The sequence below is a fragment of the Osmerus mordax genome, chromosome 7, assembly GCF_038355195.1.
Source record: "Osmerus mordax isolate fOsmMor3 chromosome 7, fOsmMor3.pri, whole genome shotgun sequence".
Classification (NCBI taxonomy): Eukaryota; Metazoa; Chordata; class Actinopteri; order Osmeriformes; family Osmeridae; genus Osmerus; species Osmerus mordax.
In genome coordinates this window covers 1,848,959-1,872,608 of record NC_090056.1, presented here as the reverse complement: position 1 = coordinate 1,872,608, position 23,650 = coordinate 1,848,959, and the positions used below count along the sequence as shown (strand labels likewise).

At 41.2% G+C, this 23,650-nt stretch overlaps 1 protein-coding gene across 3 annotated transcripts in view; it reads right to left on the bottom strand.

The window, feature by feature from the left end:
• LOC136945819 (presenilin-associated rhomboid-like protein, mitochondrial) overlaps positions 1–23,650 on the bottom strand; it is a 67,970-nt gene that overhangs the window by 23,488 nt on the left and 20,832 nt on the right. For 2 of the 3 annotated variants that reach the window (XM_067239893.1, XM_067239895.1), the window contains exons 1-4: positions 6,254–6,720; positions 5,949–6,089; positions 5,799–5,847; positions 5,019–5,114 (exon numbers count right to left, since the gene is read on the bottom strand). In XM_067239893.1, coding sequence (XP_067095994.1) covers positions 5,019–5,114; positions 5,799–5,847; positions 5,949–6,089; positions 6,254–6,553 — 586 coding nt within the window. In that variant the 5' untranslated portion in view covers positions 6,554–6,720. Of the gene's footprint in view, positions 1–5,018; positions 5,115–5,798; positions 5,848–5,948; positions 6,090–6,253; positions 6,721–23,650 lie in introns of those variants that run through there. The other variant, XM_067239894.1, reaches the window with a different exon arrangement.

The window sequence follows — 23,650 nt, the reverse complement described above, 5'->3', positions numbered from 1 at the left end:
GCGTTGTTAGATTCAGCCAAAGTTGAAACTGCTCTAATTCAATCATGTTTTGACATACCAAAGTGAAACTGTTTGTGGTACTTCAGAATGATGTCATCCTGTTTAACTAAACAGATAATCAAAATTATGACAGGCCAAAAGATTGTAGCAAGAATTCAAACCTACAACCTTATACTTTGCGGGTCACCGTCCCAGCCCATTGAGCTATTCTCAGTGTTGAATGTTGCTATGTTCAGTTACTGTATAAAAAAGCAAGCTGTTAAGCATTGTTAGATTCAGCCAAAGTTGAAACTGCTCTAATTCAATCATATTTTGACATACCAAGGTGAAATTGTTTATGGTACTTCAGAGTGATGTCATCTTGAACCCTATTAAGTTTGAAAAACCATCAGTCAAAATTATATGTGATTTAGTGACACAAAGAAATTGAGGCAATGTGGACATTTACATAAATACACCTCTTTCAGCCATTTTGTATTTGATTCAACTGTCTTAAGTAACGTTTTATAAATACATCAATGATACATATCTGTACAACATTTCAAGTCAATTTGACCTTTTGTTTAAGAGGAGATCGATTTTGAAGGTCTTCCCAAATTATCACTGTACAGGAAAATCCATCACGGCGGACCTTATGGGTCCTTGAGGCCTTTTTGTTCCTCATGAAAAATGAGACATGTACACCAAGTTTCAGAAGAATTGGAGCAATGGGGTGGAAATCTTCATCTTCATCTTTGTTTGGGCGTTAGTTGTGGCATGTTGTATCAATATGCCAAATTTCAAAACTTTTTACCAATAAGTTCATGAGATAAATTAGAATAATAATAATAAATAAAGCGGCAAGCGGCGATGCGGGTTCCTCCGCAAAATGGAAAAATATTATAAAAATGTACATTGTAGAAGATCAAGAGTTGGACAACAAGAGAGCAAAAATTACTTCATGTTGATCAACGACAACAGGCTGAATGGAGATTCAAACTCAAGAGCATGAGGTTGCAAGTCAGCCTCTCTGCTACACATCAACTGTTGAGAGTTTATGAATAGCCATATTGTCTTGTACTTTTCCTATAAAAATGGGACAACGGGATGACTGGGTTGCTGCTGTAAAGAATAGCTTACTCTTAGTTTTTTTAAAAGGTTGTTTGGGGTGCCATAACTTGTCATGGAAGGGAATTTCAAATCATGCCTAGCAGCGTCGGACTGGGACCGAAAAACAGCCCGGGATTTTGAAACGCAGACCGGCCCGCGACCTGTGTACAGTTGCTTAATACAAATAGGCTATATAATAATAAAGTATCATGCAGTGCTATCAAAGACTGTTAACAAAATTAGATCTAATACAGTATCTAAAAATGAATATGGCAATTCTCCCTTAGTTTCTTTTTCCTTGCTTTCTCTGTTTCTGCATCTGCTTTTAAATGTTGTAAAAGAACAATAATCAGTTAACCATAGTCAATAATGAAAATCATTCAACAAACTAATTTCCATATAATAACCCTGTGAACATCTACTGTTAACCCTGTTAACATCTTCCGTTTTTGAATGACATTTTATATAAAAATGCATACTTATTATTTATAAAGATTACATAGATTTAAAAGCATTTATTTTTTTTCTGCTCATTTACAACTGAAAATACGAGTTAAGTGTAGAATGAAATAGATGTCTTCTCATTTCCCCTGCAAGAGGCAGCCTCATCGTTGAATCAAAACGAATAAATTTGGCAGACCGGTGTAAAAAATTGACCTAATCTCCATGATTTAAACGTCCTTTAAGTTGTTCTCTTCTCGTGATATTTTCAGGCATTTAGCCTACTCATATTGCATGCATTCATGAATAAAGAACCCCCTTTGAAGATTATTGTACGACGTTCTACCGGCAGTAGAAGATGGAATCGCGATTCAAACAGTACCATCTGCTAACTGAAAATATGCCCCCCAAAACGTAAATAAGATTGACATTTATTTAGTGGAAAATCGCTCATTCATAAAAAGCTCACTGGTAGCGATCATTGTCAGTAACAACGCAAAATGCGATATAGCCCTGTGTGAAGCTGCCCCGGTAAATTGTACTACTAGACTACTGCTGTGTTCGTCTTGGTAGCGATTGCGTTGGTTGAATTGGATTTAACGTTCCGTTGTACGGTTTAGGCTGAAATTAATTATTTTCATGAACAGATTGACAAAGTTTAGTCTGTGGCAATGAAGTTAAGGTTAGTAGTTAGATAGACTTGATTTAAGTAAGGGGAGTGCCGAACATGTTCTGTCGCCGTTGGACTTCCTAAACAGCTGTGTAGATGTTTTTGTAGTGTCTCGCGTAGGCTACAGCGTTGCAGTGAGCAACACTGGTTTGAAACCACAGGTAATGATAATTTCACCCACAAATCGTTTACTTGTAATGTAATGATATTAATAAATCCTACAACACCTGATGTCCCACTCACTGCAGACAGCACACACACCACACATAATGGCCACCTCATACACAGAAAACACCTCAGGTACAGCACCTTTCAACCATTCCACACATCACACTCCAACCCTACCATCTACTTTCACACCTGTATCCCTAACCCGAGTTTGTTTCCTATGTCCCCCCTACCCTTTCTCCTAACCTCTCACATAAAGTTAAAATTCTTAAACATGTTTTCAATATGCTATAACATAGTAGCCTATTTTAAGTATTTTCTGATCTAAAATATGGCTAAGGATTTGATGACAATGATGAGGTAAGGCTATTCAACAGAAAACCAAAATACATTTTGATAAACATGACATTAGCAATTTATTATTGATACAGAGTTTTTGTATAAGAGAGACTTGTGTCCTTCTGAGAGGTCACCTTCTGAGGCCCCTTTACAGTCCACTGATAGATATGAACAAGTGTCCAGACTCACTGGAGACCGTAAGAAAATATGCAGAAACAAACTTCTATGAGTTAAGATGTTGTCACAAACTTGCTAACCATTTGCTGTGCCTTGTAAGGACACTTTCTGTGGACACTATATTTACTGTCTATCCATTGTATATAAGGGATGTTTGTGATCTCTGTGCTTCACTCATATGACCATTCTCTTCTGACTAGTTACATGATCCGAGCTCGTTCTTATAAATGAAGTCAACACTTAATTGTCGTGCATCTTTCCGGCCACCGACAGACATCATCCTATCAATTTTGTAGGATACACCAGGATATTGTAGGATACGTAAATTTGGGTGAATGTAAAAACACATTGCCAATTTATTTGCAAGGAGTAAATGCTTTAATGATATATGCATAAATGATTTGATAATGTGGAGGTTGAACAAGTAGTATTGAGAAATTCAATTGTGATCTGAGAAATGTGGGAACAAAAGACAAAAACTGCAGCTGCATCAAAGTCACAAACATCACAAGCACAGCACTATAAATCTATAATTCCAGGAATATCTGTGTATGTCTCTACGAAATCTTTATCATCGACTGCTTCACGGGCACTATGTAAGGCACAAGTACTCAAAAAGCTCACAGCAAATGAAATTGTTACAAACTTGCCTGGAAGAGGACCCAAGTTTATTTTGGCCCCATGTAAAGTGGTAGGATGGTAAGAGGCAAAAAAAAGATTCACATTTGCAGAACTACAGAGGAAAATAAAATAGAATTTGGGGGTTACCAAGTCTCCAAAACTACTATTAGATGCCATCTCCATGCCAACAAATTATTTGGAAGGCATGCCAGAGAAAGAAAGCGGTTTCTGTAATTTCACCACAAACAAAACACCTGGAGTTTGCTAGGACCCTGGATGATCTGAAAAGATTCTGTAAAGAAAATTATTTTAGATCCCTTGCTGTGTATTCTCCAACCTTATTTGATTTGAAAAGGGAGGTTGTACAAAGTATTAAATTCAGGGATGCCAATGATTGTGGCACGTGGTTTTGTTAAAAACATTTATTTGTTGATGACAGAATTTCTTTGGTTGGATAGGTAAAACAAGTTCAGTGTGACATTAAGCAACATTTCCAGCAAGTGATTTATTTATTATAACCCTTTTTACTCATCTTTCCCATGTGTGCCAATCATTCCAGAGTTGACTGCAAATCATGTGTAACTTAAAAAACTACCCAAAAGATTTAATACCACTGTATCCCTAATAAAACATAATAAAATAAAGACTGTGGGCCTCATGTACTAACGCTTTTGCGCCCACTTCAGGCGTATTTGTTTCGCAATTTGCGCGTAAAAGCATGGCGAGGTATGTACAAACATGCCGCACTGAGGTAAAAGCGTAGACTGCCTGTCGCGGGAACTGAAAATGGAAAATTGCGCTTTTCCGTGTCATGCATATGCATTCACGGGAGGGTCAATGCGAAAGTGGGAGTTTCCCATAAAGAGATGGGAGGGGATGCGTAAAGTGCACCAAATTATGTATGGCGCGGTACGTACAAAACCCGATTGTGAAAGCGCAACTCTATTTTGAGGTGAAAATTCTCCGCCTGTTAAAAGAAGGCGTAAACCAGGATGCGCATATGCCTCCTAGTGAAATGGCAGCTGTAACCCGAGCAAGACGAAGACATAGGCAAAATAATTTTTGCCACAAGGATCACACTTTTTGAGTTGAGTGAACACGAAATCATTACGCGTTATAGATTAAGCAGCCATGCAATATTACAGTTACTGGAAGAAATCAAAGATTACATCGAATCTCCGACTCAGCGTTCACATTCCATTCCAGCAGTTGTTAAACTCTTCGCTACATTACAAATATTGGCATCAGGATCACTTCAAACAGTCATTGCTGTTTTGACTTTGGTGGCTGATTCATGATAGAAAGAAGGAGGCCCATTCAATTGCGCGTTTAAATGCTAGCAATGTACGGTATAGTGGGCGGAGAAAGGCGCTGATTACCTGATGACCTGCAGGTTTCGTAAATACGACGTAAACTGAAGTATCACAGAGTGCGCAATCTGCGGGTTGGCCATGGCGCTAATAACGCTACATTTGCGAATGTACGTACATGAGGCCCTGTGACCCATACTCACTTGATGCAGGGTTCGATGTGAAGTATTTGATCATGGACTGCTGCAAGGATGGTACTCTCCAACAGCAGAAGACTACAGCATTAGCAGCGATTATCCCTAAAAGAGAGTATACAGAAAGAGATGACATGGCATTTAAAACATATGGCAACATTGTCTTCTGAAGTACAGAGCAATGAAAGTTGCTTTAACATTTTCCCTGTACAGAGATTTACCACAATCCATTTAGTCTATGTTTACTTTGCAAATCTCATTACTTCTTCCACTCAATGGACACTTCGAAGTCAACCCAGTTTATCCACCATTAAGACTCCTAAGGATTTAGAATTATGGAATAGTCTTGGACTGTTACATTTCTGTAAGAAGCTATTTTTTCTGTTTGGGTTCAGGACTCAATCCTTAATGTTGGTACTCATGGAGAGCTGGCTATTAGTCTTGTCTTAACAAGAAATTTAAATTTGAGATTTGGATACAATTTCAGACGTTCAGAGGCTAAATAGCCTTGAACATTTATTTTGTTGCATCATGTTTTCTCAAAGCTGTTACCTTCCCCCCACATTTACATTATAGTATGTTTAATATGTTGCTGGAATTTCTTATCCAGAAACCTTTCTTCATGGTTAAATAAAAAAGAGTTTGTTTCAAAAGACCCAACGGTCATTGTCAACCAGCCGTTGACACTACTATCTTTCTGTGGGATAAAATGAAGTATGTCAGAAAATGTAAGTCAACAAAGCCAAATAAACAAACACATACAGTACATTTTTCTGATCTCAGACCTACCTGAAACAATTTGTTGGCCCTCACTTAAACTGTTCCACCACTGGTTGATCTGAAAAAGATTAATAAATAGACATGAACAATCTCGTCAGTTCACACTGAAACCAGCAACATAAGGGATCAGTGACCGGGTGGCCTTGTCAGTTCTTTCACCTGTTTGCGAATGTGCCCTTGTTTCTGTGGTCGTAGTTTCTCAAGCCAGTCTGCCCGAACTTCATTAAAGTAACTTTGCACCCGTGACTTCAGTGACTCATACTGCCAGATGGCTGCAGTTCCAAAGGCACAGCCTGTAAACTGCCATGGTGTTAGTCCCCTTGCATTTCCAAACAACAAACTTGATGTGAATGTGATGAAGATGAAAGTTTCACAGTAACTCAGGACAATGAGTAGGCATACTGGTGGATGTTGAATGACATGATACTGGATAATTCATTTAAATATTGTAGACCTAACCATACCCCTATTGAGAAAAACAGGGGCTTGACCAGCCTGTTTAAGACCCTGGGATGTGTATAGGGGGCATGTGACTCCACATTGGGGGAGGCCCCCCTCCTCTGGATGAGTCCTTCACTTGACTCCGCCGGTAAGTTGCTCAGCTGCTCTACATTCCCTTTCTTGATCTCCGGCTTCTTCACTGCTTTCCTGAAGCCACATCTCTGTTGGGTTTTGATGATAAATCTGTAGACCAGATCATAGTAATTGGGAAATATGAAATAAAGCTTTAAAGACAAATTAGAGGAAGAAAACCTGAAAAACATAAGTACTGATGCTTCCACACAGGTGTATTACAGGCACTGATGAAAGTGCATTAAATAAAGTTTAAACTTTTGTTTGAAGGGGTCATTGATTGCAGAACCGAATTTACCTTGTCACAGTTGAATAACGACAGTTCAGTGGGTAAAATGGACATACAGTGAACCCCAAAGCCCATTGACATCTCTTTCCTATCACAATTTAAAAATGTAGCTGTAAAACGGTAGGTTCTGCGCGTTGCTCTGAGTACTTCAACGGAATTACAAAGAAGAACGTTTTTCAAGGATATTGAAAATGGACTATGGTCGTAAATGCAGTGTTCCAGCTTATACAGGGAATGCTGACGCTTTTCAGAGTCTTCCTAAGGAACCACTCGAGGGGCTGTGATGTTTGTCCTGCACAGAGATCCCTGTGCAGTACAGAGGACAGTTTTGAAAACCAGGATTTGCTATGAAGCTGATGCTGAAAAGAGGTGCTGTTCCGACCTTATGTTCATCACAGCCGCAAGCTGTAGTATGATGTTTTCGCTAACAATTATTAGCAATGCTAACATATCCTGCCTGTGTCTAGCATCGGTAGAATGGATATAAAAAGAACAAAAATGAAATCACATTTCTAGTGATGAAAAATAAAAAGGTAATAGTCAGCAAAACAATTGACTTTTAACCTCAAACATGACGTGCTCTCTTCCCTGCTGACAGCCATCGCTGCACAACTCTGTCAGGCTGAAACTGAAACCTCTGGTCCCTCAATGCTAATATATAAAAGCTTCCATAGAATTTCATCAGTATGATACTAAGGGCCTCGTTTACTAACATTGCGACCACAGCTTAATCTGCGCCTTTGTCCAACCGCAAATAGGGCACGGTGTATTTCCGCATTTTGCGTGGTATTTATCAAACCAGATCCTCGTCGGGGAATCAGCGCCTTACTCCGCCTTTTAGTGTTAATTAGTGTGCCGTTAAAAGACGGGAGAAATCGCCTGCATGTTACTGCCACCATGGGTGATACGAGGAAAAGAAAAAGAAGGTTCAGCGAACAGGAGATAGAAATATTGGTTCACGAAGTTACAGCTAACATAAACATGTTACAAGGAAGAAATACACCTCTCCTCCCATCTCTTTGCGGCACACGCCCACTTTCCCTTATACCCTTTTTACTCAAGTGCGCTGCCTTTGTAAATACGGTTTTATGTCTTTACCCGTTATTGTACGCCTGAAATGGGCGCAATTCTGTTAGTAAATGAGGCCCTAAGTACCCAAGTCGACACCATTCTTCTGCTGCAGTTCAATAGCCTGGGGGAACGAGGTGAACTGCTGGCCCATCTTAATTACGTGATATGCCGTTGTTATAAGTCGTGCAATAACACGATGGGCATCTACATTTAAATTCCTGACCAGCATGGTCAACGGCCTGGAAGATTGTCAACCATCCGCTTAGCTGTCACGCAAACCAGGTGATGTCTGCTAGCATGGCTGGTCAGGAATTGTTTTCGAAAAATTGTCGGTGCCTGTGTAAAAAGATCCAATTTTGTCTGCTTTAGACGGGAACATACGACAGACGACACAGTGCATCTTCGTTCCATAAAAAAAAAAGTTGCTTCCATTTGAGCTCGTAGCTCTCCTTTGCTGCCATCTTCACTTTATCGTCTCGCGCCAGTTGTAAAAAAATGTATCGAGATTAGAGAATTACAATTTGACAACCACTCGTCACTCACTACTCAACTCTTGATTTGCCAACTGTGCGCCCCACGAGCTGAAGTTATTCATGCATTTAGCAAAACATATGAAGGATGTGAACTTTTACAATGCAATTTTTTTTTTCAATCAATAATTTGCAGTGGCCCGATCGGGCCAGTGAGTTGCTAGTTTAACTGTCCCAACGTTACTTTTTACTGGCCCCGGGCCATCGTTATTGTCGAGCCCTGCTTTATGCAAACTACTGAAATGTATATCAATAGAATCTAGAACCAGTGGTCAGAAATGGAACACACAAATTATAAAATTCAAGTTTATCTAACTGTTTATCTAACTATCTAACCGCCAACTGATGAAGTCAGGATTCCGCAAGTTGATAATTGGGTGCTTGCTTAGAAGCAAGCTATTGTTCGCGCACATCACAGTTGTGTCTTGATCAGACAAGAAGACACACTCGATCTTTCTATCAACGCGATTACTATTGATCAAAACAGAACGAGGGGTCGGCTGTACCTACTATTAAACATATTCGCGGACATGCACTGCACGAGTGATTAATTGCGATGACGGCTCCAATAGAAGTTATAGCGAGCACATATAACTTTATATATATTTTCTAATCAATGTGTTTATTCCAGGTGTTTTGCAATTTTCTTTTATTTTCTTTGTGCCTACACTATATATTATCATTCCAGGTTAAGAATAGCCTACCAATGGAGGCTGCTTTGGAAATCGTTAATCAGCATTTTGAGTGGAAATTTAATTTGCATTTGTACAGGTGTATTCGTGCACGTCGGGCTGGCCCTCGCAGAGGAACGACAGTTTACTGCCCGCTCTGTCCATTCGCGCACCTCACAGTTGCGTATTGATCAGACAAGACACGCTTATCAACTCGATTACAATTGATCAAAACAGAACGGCTGTAACCTACTTGAAACATACTATGGAGAACATATTCGCCGACATACATTGCACGCGTGATGAACACAGCTTCACAGCTTTTTTTCATTTTTATCGCGGACTTTTATTTTTGCCTTAGGCGCTCGGGATTTGTCATAGGCGCTCTGGAAAACGGCTTTGGTGCGCGCCTACATGTTCTCTATGCAGGAAAAACCCTGTCTGTACACTAACTAATAACTGAATGTTTTTAGTTGAATGGTAACTTAGTAAGTGTCGTGGACGTTTTTGAGAGAATCAATCTTAAAGCTGAGGTCGGGAGAAGTACAGAGTTAATGTTTATTTGACGTATGACGTAAACATAATAACGTTATCAACATAACATCATCGACACACAAACATAAGACAATAACACAAAGACAATTCCATACAGCTCCATCTAGCATTCTAGAATGGAACCAGAAGAATCCAGCCCACCAGCACTACCCAGCTGATGGCCCTGAACCTCCAAGAACATTCTTCAACAGACCATTTTATAGATACGACAGTTCTCAAAACTCATCCTACAGACATGCAGCTATACCAAATCTCTTCTATTATTGGTTAAATCCTTAGAACAATACAGTTGAATCCACATTGTCTTCAGACCAACTGTCTCTTCCTCCCTAGGTGACAAGAACTCCCCCAGGTCACCCAGACGTCCCGTCTCTAGACTTCACGTCTCCTAGTTAGGTGTCATAAAACTACAGGTGGCATCTCTGCCAAATGGAGTTGAATCAACATTCATTGTATCAAGCTTTTTATCCAATTGTAAACTTCTCTTAAAACACATTCATTGTACATAGGCCCAAAATTTCTTTCACAGTAACTAATTCATTACTCATGGAGATATCAGCCGATTGTCTGTTGTTGGTTTTCACCGCGGGCAATCACAGTGTTTCAGGAAACGTGAGAAGTACTAGCTACAGTGAGGGATCCCCTGCTGATTTTGTACGTTTGCCCACTGACAAAGAAATTATCAGTCTATATTTGTATGGTAGGTTTATTTGAACAGTGAGAGACATAATAACAAAAATTAAATCCAAATAAACGCATGTCAAAATTTGTATACATTGATTAGCATTTTTATGAGTGAAAAAAATATTTGACCCCCTCTCAATCAGAAAGATTTCTGTCTCCTAGGTGTCTTTTATAAGCTAACGAGCTGAGATTAGGAGCACTCAGCTGTATAAAAGACACCTGTCCACAGAAGCAATCACTCAATCAGATTCCAAACTCTCCACCATGGCCAAGACCAAAGGCTGTCCAAGGATGTCAGAGACAAAATTGTAGACCCACACAAGGCTGGAATGGGCTACAAGACCATCGCCAAGCACCTTGGTAAGAAGGTGACAACAGTTGGTGCAAGAATTCTCAAATGGAAGAAACACAAAATAACTGTCACCCTTGGTCTGGGGCTCCATGCAAGATCTCACCTTGTGGAGTTGCAATGATCATGAGAACGATGAGGAATCAGCTCAGAATTACACGGGAGGATCTTGTCAATGATCTCAAGGCAGCTGGGACCATGGTCACCAAGAAAACAATTGGTAACACACTACGTTGACATCCTGCAGCGCCTGCAAGGTCCCCTTGCCCAAGAAAGCACATGTACAGGCCCGTCTGAAGTTTGTCAATGAACATCATTGACTTGTCAGAGGAGAACTAGGTGAAAGTGTTGTGGTCAGATGAGACCAAAATCAAGCTCTTTGGCGTCAACTCAACTCCCCGTGTTTGTTTGGAGGAATGCTGCCTATGACCCCAAGAACACCATCCCCACCGTCAAACACGGAGGTGGAAACATTATGCTTTGGGGGTGTTTTTCTGCTAAGGGGACGGGACAACTTCAACGCATCAAAGGGACGATGGACGAGGCCATGTACCGTCAAATCTTGGGTGAGAACCTCTTTCCCTCAGCCAGGGCATTGAAAATGGGTCGTGGATAGGTATTCCAGCATGACAATGACCCAAAACGCACGACCAAGGCAACAAAGGAGTGGCTCAAGCAGGGCACTATACTACGACTGAAATGGTCGCATTTGCGACCTTTTGAAATGCCATTGCGACCTTAATTTTTAATGGTTCGCAAATGTATCACTTATTTTTGTGCTTACCTTAGGTTTTAAGCAATATGCTATCATTTATTATGAGCATTTATTAAAACAGTAATGTGTATTTTAAGAATACGTTTTTAAACGTGCTCTGAGCATTCAACACATCAAGTTGGCTTCAGCCCCGCGACCCCCTCCCGGAATGGTGTAGCCTAACGTTGATAAAGAAAAATCTACCTCTCGTCAAGATGCACGCAGCAATGGCATATGTAACTACTCAAATCTGACGTGTTAAAATGAAGCGGACAATTTGCCATGTCAAATGGAGCATGTGAGTGAGAATGATACGGACATATGAATTTCGAAACCAGTGGCTCGAAGAATACCAGTGGTCATAGGTGCCATCGTATAAGTAGCTCTAGTATTGCCAAACTTTTTCGCCAGCGCAAGGCGCAACGTGTAGCCTATTGAAAAGTCTAATGTTTTCGCTTAGCTTCAGATTCCTCACTACATGTGGTTGTCATTACAGTTTACTTAAGTCTTCTAAATTAACTAAACCTCATAAGGTCTGCAAAAAGTAGTATTGCCAGGCAAATAAGGCAATACTTGTTTCAAAAGTAGTATTGCACTGGGTACTGTAAATTCTGTGGGCCTTCATTTGCAGGACTGTCCAAATTTGTAACAGCGTCAAAACTATTCAAACACGAAACATTGAAGCTTCACAATGACAGTATGAAATACGCGAAGTGTAAAGACAGGTAGCCTACATATCCCGTAACGCAGCAGCACTCCCGACTGCATTTCGGCGTTATTTTTCCTGAAGAGTTCAGGAGTCTGCCCATCTGTGCCCCAACCATAGCATGTTGAAATCTAAAGTAAATTCATTTTGCACTTCATAATGTAGGCCTACTGTATTTTCTATTGCAGTAAATCTAACCCAATCAATGTAAAAGAAAAGAAGGCATGTGGTTTAAAAGATGGCAATTAAAGGTCCCATGGCATGCTGTTTTTGGATGTTTTTATATAGGCCTTAGTGGTCACCTAATACTGTATCTGAAGTCTCTTTCCCAAAATTCAGCCTTGGTGCAGAATTACAGCCACTACGAGCAGTCCCACAATGAGCTTTCCTTCTGTGTCTGTAGCTTTAAATGCTATGAGGAAGAGAGAGGCAGGGCTAACTGCCATTGCAGGCCATGATGTCTCCCGAGGAAAAAACAATATCGCGTTCGCACGGTCGTCGCTCATTTTCTCATTGGTGGGCCAAATTCTCTGTGCGGGCAAAGCAGAAAAAGGGGAGGTAACCTTTCAGAATTTCAGATCGGAGTATTTGAGCTTTAATATTCTCATCTGTAAGCAATACAGGTTCATTATTGTTCATTATTATCCAGAGCAGCTTACTATAAATAATGTGTGCAACCAAATCATGTTTTGCGCCAGTAACTGAAAAAGTTAGTAGCGCAAGTGCCATCAGTGGAAAAGGTTAGTGTAGAGCCCTGGGCTCAAGAAAAAGCACAAAGGTCCTGGAGTGGCTTCTCCAGACTTAAATCCCATCGAAAATCTGTGGAGGGAGCTGAAGGTTCAAAGTTGCCAAACCTCAGCCGCAAAACCTTAATGACTGGAGATCTGCAAAGAGGAGTGAGACAAAATCCCTCCTGAGATGTGTGAAAACCTGGTGGCCAAATACAAGAAACATCTGACCTCTGTGATTGCCAACAAGGGTTTTGCCACCAAGTGTTAAGTCATGTTTTGCAGAGGGGTCAAATACTTATTTCACTCATTAAAATGCATTTCAATCTTTAACAATTTTGACATGCGTATTTCTGGATTGTTTTGTTGTTATTCAGTTTCTCACTGTTCAAATAAAGCTACCATTAAAATTATAGACTGATCATTTCTTTGTCAGAGGGCAAACGTACAAAATCAGCAGGGGATCCCAAAAAAATTCCCTCACGAACTTGTGTGCCTGGCTGCCACTACATCATGATAGCTACTAGTGTACTGTTGGTTCACCTCTCAAATCTTCTGCTGTTGTGAGTTTTTTTTTTTAAGATCCTTTAAAGTCGAATTGAAAACAAGTTCTAAGTTTATCACACCACAGAAGAATGTGTTGTTAACTACCCATCCAAATTCGCTTGGAAAAAAAACAGACAAGTATGTTTAATTAGGCTTTGAAATCGTAAGATCAGCAGTCTTCTCTGCTTGAGACTGGGGGGGCGTGTCACCTGAAGGAGTTGAATCTACGCCCCCTCAAATGTATTGAATTTAGCAACAACAGCAACACTAGCTAAACCAATTGCAGATATCAGACCTACCTGCAGTCTCTGAGTGTTTTATGTATTAATTACTTTGTCTTTGCATCGTACCAGCTGAGTAACAGAATGCGTCTGTGATCTGACGTAGATAGGTCGCTGTGAAGTACATCGGCCGAGTTTGGCTCTGCCTATACAAAACCTGAGCTGAAAACGGAAGAGAAACTGTTCAACGGTCCAACTCCACATTTCAGTGCAACACAGTTTACGCGATTTGCACATGCTTTCAGGAACTAATTTCACACGTATATAATGCACTGAGAAGAAAATCATGGAATTTGCTTTACAGGATCTTTAAGAGCAATTTCTCAGCATTGACTCTCTTTTCTTTATGCTTTCTTTCTGTTTTGTGCCCCAGATTTATGTTGCGACTAAATATTCCTGCCATCCGTTACTAACGCAATCCAACTGTCACACTGAGTCGCACAATATTTGGGAATTGGTAATGTGCAGTTGGAGCATATAATTTAGTAGAGCGGGGAGGAGGGGGGGACACTAGAAACTTCTGACCCTTTAATTTAGAAAAAAATAATTAAACATTTTTCCACAAGTGAATTATTTTGATTTGATTGACAAATAATTACGACAGACATATGAAAACACACAGTAATGGGCCCCCTCCAAGCCATGGGCCCTGTGAATCATATCCACCTTTACCCGCGATGCGATGGTCCTGCTCCCACAAACATCTACACATTTAGTTATACTACAGGGTTGAGTTAGTTGTCATTTTTCTTTCCTAATTCACCATACAGCGCTGCCTGTACAGTTCTGCCCAAGGGGTGTTTGCCATGTTTACATTAACAATTTTATTTTTTTCCTTTGTGCAATGCAGTGATGTAAAATAGCCCTGTATATATCGCATTCACATAAATAAGAGACTGACAATCGACGAGGGGCCTGTGCACTTTTGCATTGTGCAGGCAGAGAGTTAAACCCACTAATTCAAGCTAAACATCAATAAGCTTAGATTGTTCGCGTACATGGAGAACAGAAGCAGCCCAGATCAGGTGATCGTCGAAAAGAAGAGTTATGTTGCAAAAAGCAGAGCGTAAACCAGCAAAGCGGTGTTATTTCCAGCAGCGTAACTTGTTTTTTTTGTAGTTTTTTGTGAGTTTTTTTTGGCTGACTGTTTAAATGTGTAAATTGTAGGCCTAACTACTTATTAACATAACTATGTATGCATTTACTGCTAATTAGTGTAATTTGATGAGGTGTCTGAAACCGCATCTGCATTTGGATGTAGGTTATGTATGAATGAACACTGCAGAAGGCCATGGTTTGGATTTGATGTGGGCTAATGATGTTTTTGTCTTCACATCTTGAACAAAATTAATAAATTACTTCTGAATAACTTTGCCACACACATTTTGTAACTGTTGAGCTTTAAAATAATAGGGAAAGATGACCATAACTAAAATGGGGATTCACTGAAATAAGTATTATTGCACAGATCCAGCACCGAGTTCCAGATCAGAAGGTGACCCAAACTGTAGCACACTTTGCTTGGCAGAACATTCATTTAAAATTGCTCAGCATGACTAAAAATCTATAATGATTACATGTGCACATGTAATCCAAATCCAATTATTACTGTTCTGCCTGACAGTGTATGGACATCTGCCCCATAACCTAAATGTACACCTACATTTAGCCTATGGAAATATTTCCAATTAACATAGTGTGCCTCCACAGGTTCAGCACCACGGGGCCTGGACAGCGGCAGACTATGGCTGTTTGGGCAGGGGCGGAAATTAAAAGGGCTGCTACTGCATGACATGGCCTCACTTTGGGAAAGCATGCCCTAGTGGACACATTGTAGTAGAGACTGTTGGGCATGGCATGTAATTTTCTCCTGTGGAAAGGGCACAATTTGGTACACTCGTGCAGGGGCAGCATAAAGGGCGCTTCATAACGGCACCCTTTTCCATTGGAATTAAAGGCACGGGAACAGTCAAGTTTAGACCATTTTAAGGGCACCTTATAGGGCATTGCATCACGTTTTCTCCACTATAAGGGCACTCATTATGACATGTTATTTAAAAAAAATCTAGAGGGCACACTATCATTTATTGCATGAAGGGGCATTCTGGTCAATCACGCAACTCCTGGGTGACAGAAGGGTTATCCACACAGTCCCAGACAGGTTTGGGCTGGTAGGTTAGGTCAAGGTCAAGACCAAGACCAGCACACTGAACAGGTCTATCACAAAACCTTGCCTCCTCCAGGAGGCCACGTGAGACTGTGCCTATGCTATCCACTATTTGTATTGGTAATGTATGGTTTCCAGTATGATAGCTGAATCTCGTGGAGGTGGTGTGTGTATTTTTACTAACAACAAATGGCGTACTAACGCCGAATTTGTCTCAAGCCACTGTTCTAAGGACTTAGAATTTCTAACGCTAAAATGCCGACCATTCTACATGCCAAGAGAATTCACAGCCATTAACATTACAGCTGTGTACATACCACCCAGTGCAAACACAAAAGACGCACTGTATCAGTCGGTTAGCTCAATGCAGAATTCTAACCCGGACTCTGTCTACATAATTATTGGAGAATTTAATCAGGCCAAACTGAAGACAGTACTGTGGTGTCCTTTCTCCTCTGCTCTTCTCCCTGTACACCAACAGTTGCACCTCCAGTCATCCGTCCATCAAACTCCTGAAGTTTGCGGACGACACCACCCTTATTGGGCTCATCTCTGGTGGAGACGAGTCTGATTATAGGTGGGAAGCGACCAACCTGGTGACCTGGTGCAGCCAGAACAACTTAGAGCTCAATGCTCTTAAGACAGTGGAGATGGTTGTGGACTTCAGGAGGAACACAGCCCCACTCACCCCCATCACCCTGTGTGACTCCCCAGTCAACACTGTGGAGTCCTTCCGCTTCCTGGGCACTATCCTCTCCCTGGACCTCAAGTGGGAACTGAACATCAGCTCCCTCATCAAGAAAGCACAACAGAGGATGTACTTCCTTCGGCAGCTGAAGAAGTTCAACCTGCCAAAGACAATGATGGTGCACTTCTACTCAGCCGTCATTGAGTCCATCCTCTCCTCCTCCATCACCGTCTGGTACGCTGCTGCCACTGCCAAGGACAAGAGCAGACTGCAGCGTATCATTCGTACTGCTGAGAAGGTGATTGGCTGCAATCTGCCTACCCTCGAGGACCTGCACACCTCGAGGACCCTGAGGCGAGCGAGGAAGATTGTGGCCGACTCCTCCCACCCTGGACACTCCCTGTTTCAGTCACTCCCCTCCGGCAGAAGGCTGCGGTCTATCAGGACCAATACCTCACGCCACAAAAACAGTTTCTTCCCTTCCGCTGTTGGCCTCTTCAACAAGGCCAAGGGACCACACTGACTCAAATGACTTATTGCTTAAAACACTCTGCTTTTGCACTGCACCACAACATGGTATCTTGTACATTTGTATTTTTTGTAATATTTGTATTTTTATATTGTAATTTACGGCAACTTATATTTTATTGTATATTTAATTCTATTCTAATCCCACTTAGTACTGCTAGTTTATGTACCCTTAGTATAGTTAGTCCACATATTTAAATTTTAGGTATATGTTTATTGTATGCACCTTCCTGCCAAAGCAAATTCCTTGTCTGTGCAAACTTTCATGGCGAATAAATCCCCTTTCTGATTCTGAAATTTGGAATACAGTTATAATATGTGTGTTTTATATATGAGGAATGTGTTTTAATGGAAGTCTAAAGTTGATTAAGAAGCTTGATACAATGAATGTTGAATCAAATCCATTTGGTAGAGATGCCATTTGCAGTTTATGACACCTGGGGAGGATGAGACAGCTGGTCTGGAGACAATGTGGATTCAATTGTATTGTTATTGTGATCTGAGGGAGCAGTTTAAGATAGATGAACTGATCAAGCTGCTCTGACCCTTCCTGTTGCATGGGTGGTGTTAATTAAATACTTGTTTGAAGATATCCACACAAAGGACAGTTCACCATTTGACTGATGAACTCCTGTGGCTTTACTATCTACTGGTTTGGGGAGAGATGCCACATCAAAGAACTGTGGGACACTTGGTATGGAGTCAAACTGTCACTGAGCAGTGCTGACCAATCACAGAGTTTGCTACATTGATGGATTAACCATCAGAAGAACCATTTGATCTAAAGTTTATATAAGGCATGGTTTTAGGGTTGTTCTTCATCACTCTTGCGAACGATCTGTGGCTAGCACCTCCTTCGTTAGACTGATCACAAAGTACTTTGTTAATTCTTAATTTGTACAAGCTAAATAAATTAAATTGAAACCGCCATCTCTTGACTATTCAAATCTACACAGTGCCACTAGAATTATTCCACTACAGTACTTCCACACTTTTATCGACACGTGAACTTTGCAACCAGGGGAGAAAACACTCTTGACCGGGTCTACACTAAGGCCGAATCCCAATACTACCCCTAGCCCTTAGTTTTGCGCGTTCACGTGAGAGCTAGTGGTGTCCCAATACTCTTTTTGAGCTAGGGGTAGGGCTAAGACGAAGGGGTATACACCCCTTAAAACGGGAGCTTACTTGAAACCTAGGGCTATGTGAATCCTGCCCGACCGGCAACAATGGCGACCAGATCATCCAGAGAGTCCGATAAATGTAATAATTTCGGCTTAAATAATTATTACAAAATTATGACTGTCTTGTTTTGTGCTATTCACAGTTTTAAAAAATCGCTAGTTTACATTTATTCATTTAGCAGACGCTTTTATCCAAAGCGACTTCCAAGAGAGAGCTTTACAAAGTACATAGGTCACTGATCATAACAACAAGATAGCCACAAAACATTGCGAGTAGCCAAAACATGAAGCAAACATTGTGAACAACCAAAGTAAGTGCCAAAGGGTGCTACGCTAACGTTACATTGCTGATTTGCAAAACAGTCCTGCATTTCTCTGACTAGCATGTCTACAGGTTTAACTAAACTCCATTATCAGTGAATTTCGTTTGATATCAGTGCATAACACTACTTGCTTTGGAGACATCGATACGTGCTAGACGACGTAACCGTAACCAAGTGGCGTCTCATTTCTTAGGGGCATGTAGCCCTTACCCCTCAGTTTCGAGGGCCAAGGGCTAGGGGTACACTAAAGGCTAGGGGTAAGGGGTAGTATTGGGATTCGGCCTAACATTAAACAGGTATTCAGAGCTTTCCCCCACCCCCACCTGGGGAACTCGGACCATCTCTCTGTTATGCTAATTCCATTTTACAGACCACTATTAACCAGGAACAAGTAGTCTGTGAAACAGATCAGAGCATGGCCAGAGGGAGCTACCTCAGCCCTACAGGACTGTTTTGACTGCACAGACTGGAATGTTTTTGGAGAGGCTGCCACTACCAACCAGCATGTCAGCTTGATGGATTATGCTGAGTATGTGACGGGCTACATATCCAAGAACATGGAAGATGTGACCGTCTTCAAAAACATCACCACGATAGCCAACGAAAAACCTTGATTCACCAGGGAGGTACGTGAGCTCCTGAGAGTACGGAATGCTGCTTTCAAGTCTGGGGACAAAGACACCCTCAGATCTGCCAGGGCCAACTTGAACCGGGGCATGAGAGCAGCCAAGCGTGCCCATGGACAGAAAATCCAAGCATGGTTCACAGACACAAAGGACCCTAGGCGCCTGTGGCAAGGCATCTGTCAGTCACTGACTACAGATCAACACCCCCACAGTGCAAGGACAACACAGACTTCCTCAACACACTTAACACCTACTTTAGCAGGTGTTAAGTGCAGATTTGAGGAAAATAATAGGGATGCTCCGATCTGATCGGCGCCGATCCATATCGGACGATATTCCCATTATCGGTTTTGATCGGCGTTCTCAAAACGGCCGATCAAACATGGCCGATCAGATGACATAAAATCTGCGAGAACTACTATCAGAGACGTTTCAATAAAACGTTAGATAGGCATTTCAGGCCGCCAATGGTAAGAAATGATTCTTTAACCTTTAGATGCGTGAGTTCTAAATATTTCCGACGCTTCCACCAGAGTTTGTTTTCCAAAACAGAAGATAGCTAGCTTTAGTAAGCTTCTGTTACCTAGCAACCTAGCATAATACTCGTAGCAATGCTACTACCTGCTAGTGTTACTTGTTAGCCTCTAATTGTACATTTTGAAGCCATACTATAGCGTTTGTCATAGTTTTTGCCTATCGGAAAATAGTCGGTTGGAATTTTCAGAATCGCACATGTGCGACGTTACTCTGTGAGACCCGCATTCGAACGAAAACAGTCACTGACAGCCACTGCTTTTTGGAAGGCCAATAAAGACCTCTTTCCTGCTCTTGCACAAGCAGCACGAGTCTTCCTCTCCGCACCTTGTACAAGTGTAGATAGCGAGCGGCTTTTCAGCACAGCAGGACATATTTTAGATGATAAAAGGCACAGGTTGACTCCTAAAAATGCTGATATGCTTATATTTATCAAGGCAAATATTCCAGTGATGCTGCTTAATCAGAAGTAAGGTTTGAATGAGAAGGATGAAGGATGTGAGAGTGAGTGAGTGAGACACTATACAGATATATACATGTTTTGTTTTTTTGTTTAATTGCTGACTTCCTGTGCACCTTTTATCTTTATTCTGTCTGTTATCTCCTCCTAAATGCAGACAAATTGACTTGAAACTGACTGACTTGAAACATATTGGATATTTGGCTATAGCCTGTTTATGTTGCAGTTAAGCTTACATTTACATTGAGTCATTTAGCAGACGCTCTTATCCAGAGCGACTTACAGTAAGTACAGGGACATTCTCCCTGAGGCAAGTAGGGTGAAGTGCCTTGCCCAAGGACACAACGTCAGTTGGCATGACCGGGAATCGAACTGGCAACCTTCGGATTACTAGTCCGACTCCCTCACCGCTCAGCCACCTGACTCCCAAGTTTGTATTATTTTTCCACAGGAAAGCTACTGTATAAGCTCCAAGTTCTCTTGAGAGCCTCTAGAGAGAGGAATGTTGCACATGTGATTCTATTGTTGTGATTTTTATTTAAAGATTTATATTTTTATTATTATTTTAATATTTAATATTATTTACACATTTTATAGTAAGCGAGAGAGCTTCTACACTGGAATGTTGCACGTTCCCTGCAATAGAACGGATGGTTGTCAATTCATGATACTCTCTCGTCTTGTAATATAAATACTTAAAATACAATACCAATGTTGTTAAGAATAATTAATTTCATAAATAATGCTACACAATAAATAGAATGCTTCAATCAATCGGTATTATCGGATCGGCAGATACTGGTTTCAGTGATCGGTGATTGGCACCAAAAAACCTGATCGGAGCATCTCTAGAAAATAACACCACCACACCAACAAAAGCCCCTCCCGGCCCGGACGATGAAACACTTCACCTGGGCCCCGTTCGTCGTAAGGGTTGAAGCTAAGTTAATCAATTGTCCCTTTAGCCCGTTAACATTAGCGAGATGAGTGAGAACAGCAAATATCGGTTCGTCAACGGCTGATCCGCATCCAAATCATGTGGTTAATTTCAATCAGGCTAAACTTATCAGGGAAATTGCACGTGCAAGTCCTACTTCAAAAGGCAGGAAAGGTCGATCACCAAATCCGTGATTTTCTAACGGTATGATGGCGGAAAAGACGAAAAAGAGAGCGGTGATAGGCTATTCTCGCCATCCGAGCAAACTATTATAATGAGTCTCTACGAAGACAATAAGCATATTATCATGGCTAAGTCAAACACCGCCACCGCTGCCAGAGCAAGACAAGCAGTTTGGCAAAAAATTGCCGATAAGCTAAATGCGAAAGTTTTGGGGAAATGTATAGGCTCATCTTAAGTGCCTCATTACCCCAATCAATCAGATTACATTTCTTTAAATGTGCCTGCTGGTATAGGCTTAATGGAAATTAATAATCGAATGAGATCTTGCTAGCGAAAATAATGATCTCAACTCTTTCAGAATAAGTAGGCTAGATAAAAACAAGGCCAACGAGTATCTAAGTGATACGAATTCATAGACAATTATGAGGATATATGTAGGCTACTGCGCTTATATCATGTACTATATATGTGTATATGCATGTAGGCCTATGTGTAAATCCCTCTTTGATTTCATTGACTGGGACATGGCCAGGGAATATGATGAATTGATTCATCAGCTGGTTAAGCGCCAAGTACACTTTTCTTACAGCAACGCATGCTGCGGCTTTGCCAATGTTTTCTGCATCGCCTATACTGTATAAAAATGTAGCCTATAACTGACGCAAAAAACCTCAAGGCTATGCGGAGGGAGTCAGGTGGCTGAGCGGTTAGGGAAGCGGGCTTGTAATCAGAAGGTTGCCAGTTCGATTCCCGGCCGTGCCAGATGACGTTGTGTCCTTGGGCAAGGCACTTCACCCTACTTGCCTCAGGGAGAATGTCCCTGTACTTACTGTAAGTCGCTCTGGATAAGAGCGTCTGCTAAATGACTAAATGTAAATGTATGCAGTCTGAAGCACAGTTAAAGTTTCAAGTAGCTTTATTGTCAATTTCTTCACACGTCAAGACATAAAAAGGAATCGATATGACGTTTCCCACTCTCCCACAGTGAAACATATAAAAAGCACAGGCACAACAGATAAGACAAGACATTTCGTAAAACATAGCGTTACATATTCACATACAGCAGCATAAGCTCATAATAAAGCATAAAGCTTTTTAAACCCCCTTGTCTTTGTGAAGTGGATGGACACGCGGAGGTGTCACCGTGCTCCACAATCCATCCAGCCCTTTCTGGTGAGATGGTCCAGAGGAAAGTGAAGGGTGGAGATGGACATTGGGCAGGGAAAGTCATTCCTTGCCCCACCCCCATCATCAACTATTAAAAAAACATGGGTGTGTTTGACCTGTCAGACCAGCTCCTCCAATATTACTCCACCCACCACAAAACTGCTCGCTGGTATCGTACATTGCACTTTGTGGACATTGCAACAACTACATCCTGCACTGTGAGGCAGGGCCGGCCCAAGCCTTTATGGGGCCTTAAGCAGAATTTATTTGGGGGCCCCTCAGCGTCGTTGTTATTATTTTTTCTTAATTACTGTATTTCTTCGATAAAATTTCAATTTATTACACAGTTCATTTTTGGTGCGCCGTTTACTCGAGGGCGGCGTTTATATGAGGGCGATGTTTAATCGAAGAAATACGGTATTCTGGGCTAGCTGCGCGAACATGCTAACGTGTTAGTTCGCTACATTAAATTGTCTTAGACAGTTTGAATAGTACCGTCTTCTAAATCACCGATTAAGCAACAAGCAAATGTCAATGTTAGTTAGACTAGCTAGCTCTATCTCATCTGCTTTTTAATAACGCTGATTTGCAAGGAATGCAAGAACAGCTAGATAGCGAAAACACCTAGACTACCTACTGTAGCCTGTAAACTAGTTTAGCTTGCTAACACAAGAGCACCTGCTTCTCCAGTTCTTTCAATAGATAATCTAGACACATGTTAGCAATAGGCTACTGTAGACTGCTATTTGTTTTATGGCAATTTTTTCGTAAGCTTCCCTTCTAATGCCGACTAACAGCTAGTCTCTAGCTAGCTAGAGTAATTTGCTAAGTAAGGTATGTTGATGTGAAACGTATTTAGCTAACAGTGGACCCCTAGTGCAACACAAGAGAATGTTCATTAAAATTACATGCTGCTACTAGTAAGTAGAGAGAGATCTAGTAGAGATCAGCAACACACAACAGGTACAGCACATGACACACAAGAACCTCCAGACAGGAGTTCCCATCCAAAAGAGCTCTGGCTGAAGATGTGAAAGAGAAAGCCATGCAAGGCCACAGGATCTGCCAACACTGCTGCCAAGTTAAGAAGAAAAGGAACCTCACACCATGGAAATGCAAGGCCTGTGATGTAGCCCTCTGTGTCATTGTTGACAGAAACTGATACGAGGAGTGGCACAAATAAACACATCCAAAAAATGTCCATGGCCACATCTGCTTTTTGTTAGAAATAGTTGTATATAGAAAGATTTAGGCATGGGCCAGTTACCGGTTTCAAGGTATACCGCGGTTTGAAAAAGTCACGGTTTCAATACCTCTGTAATTTTCT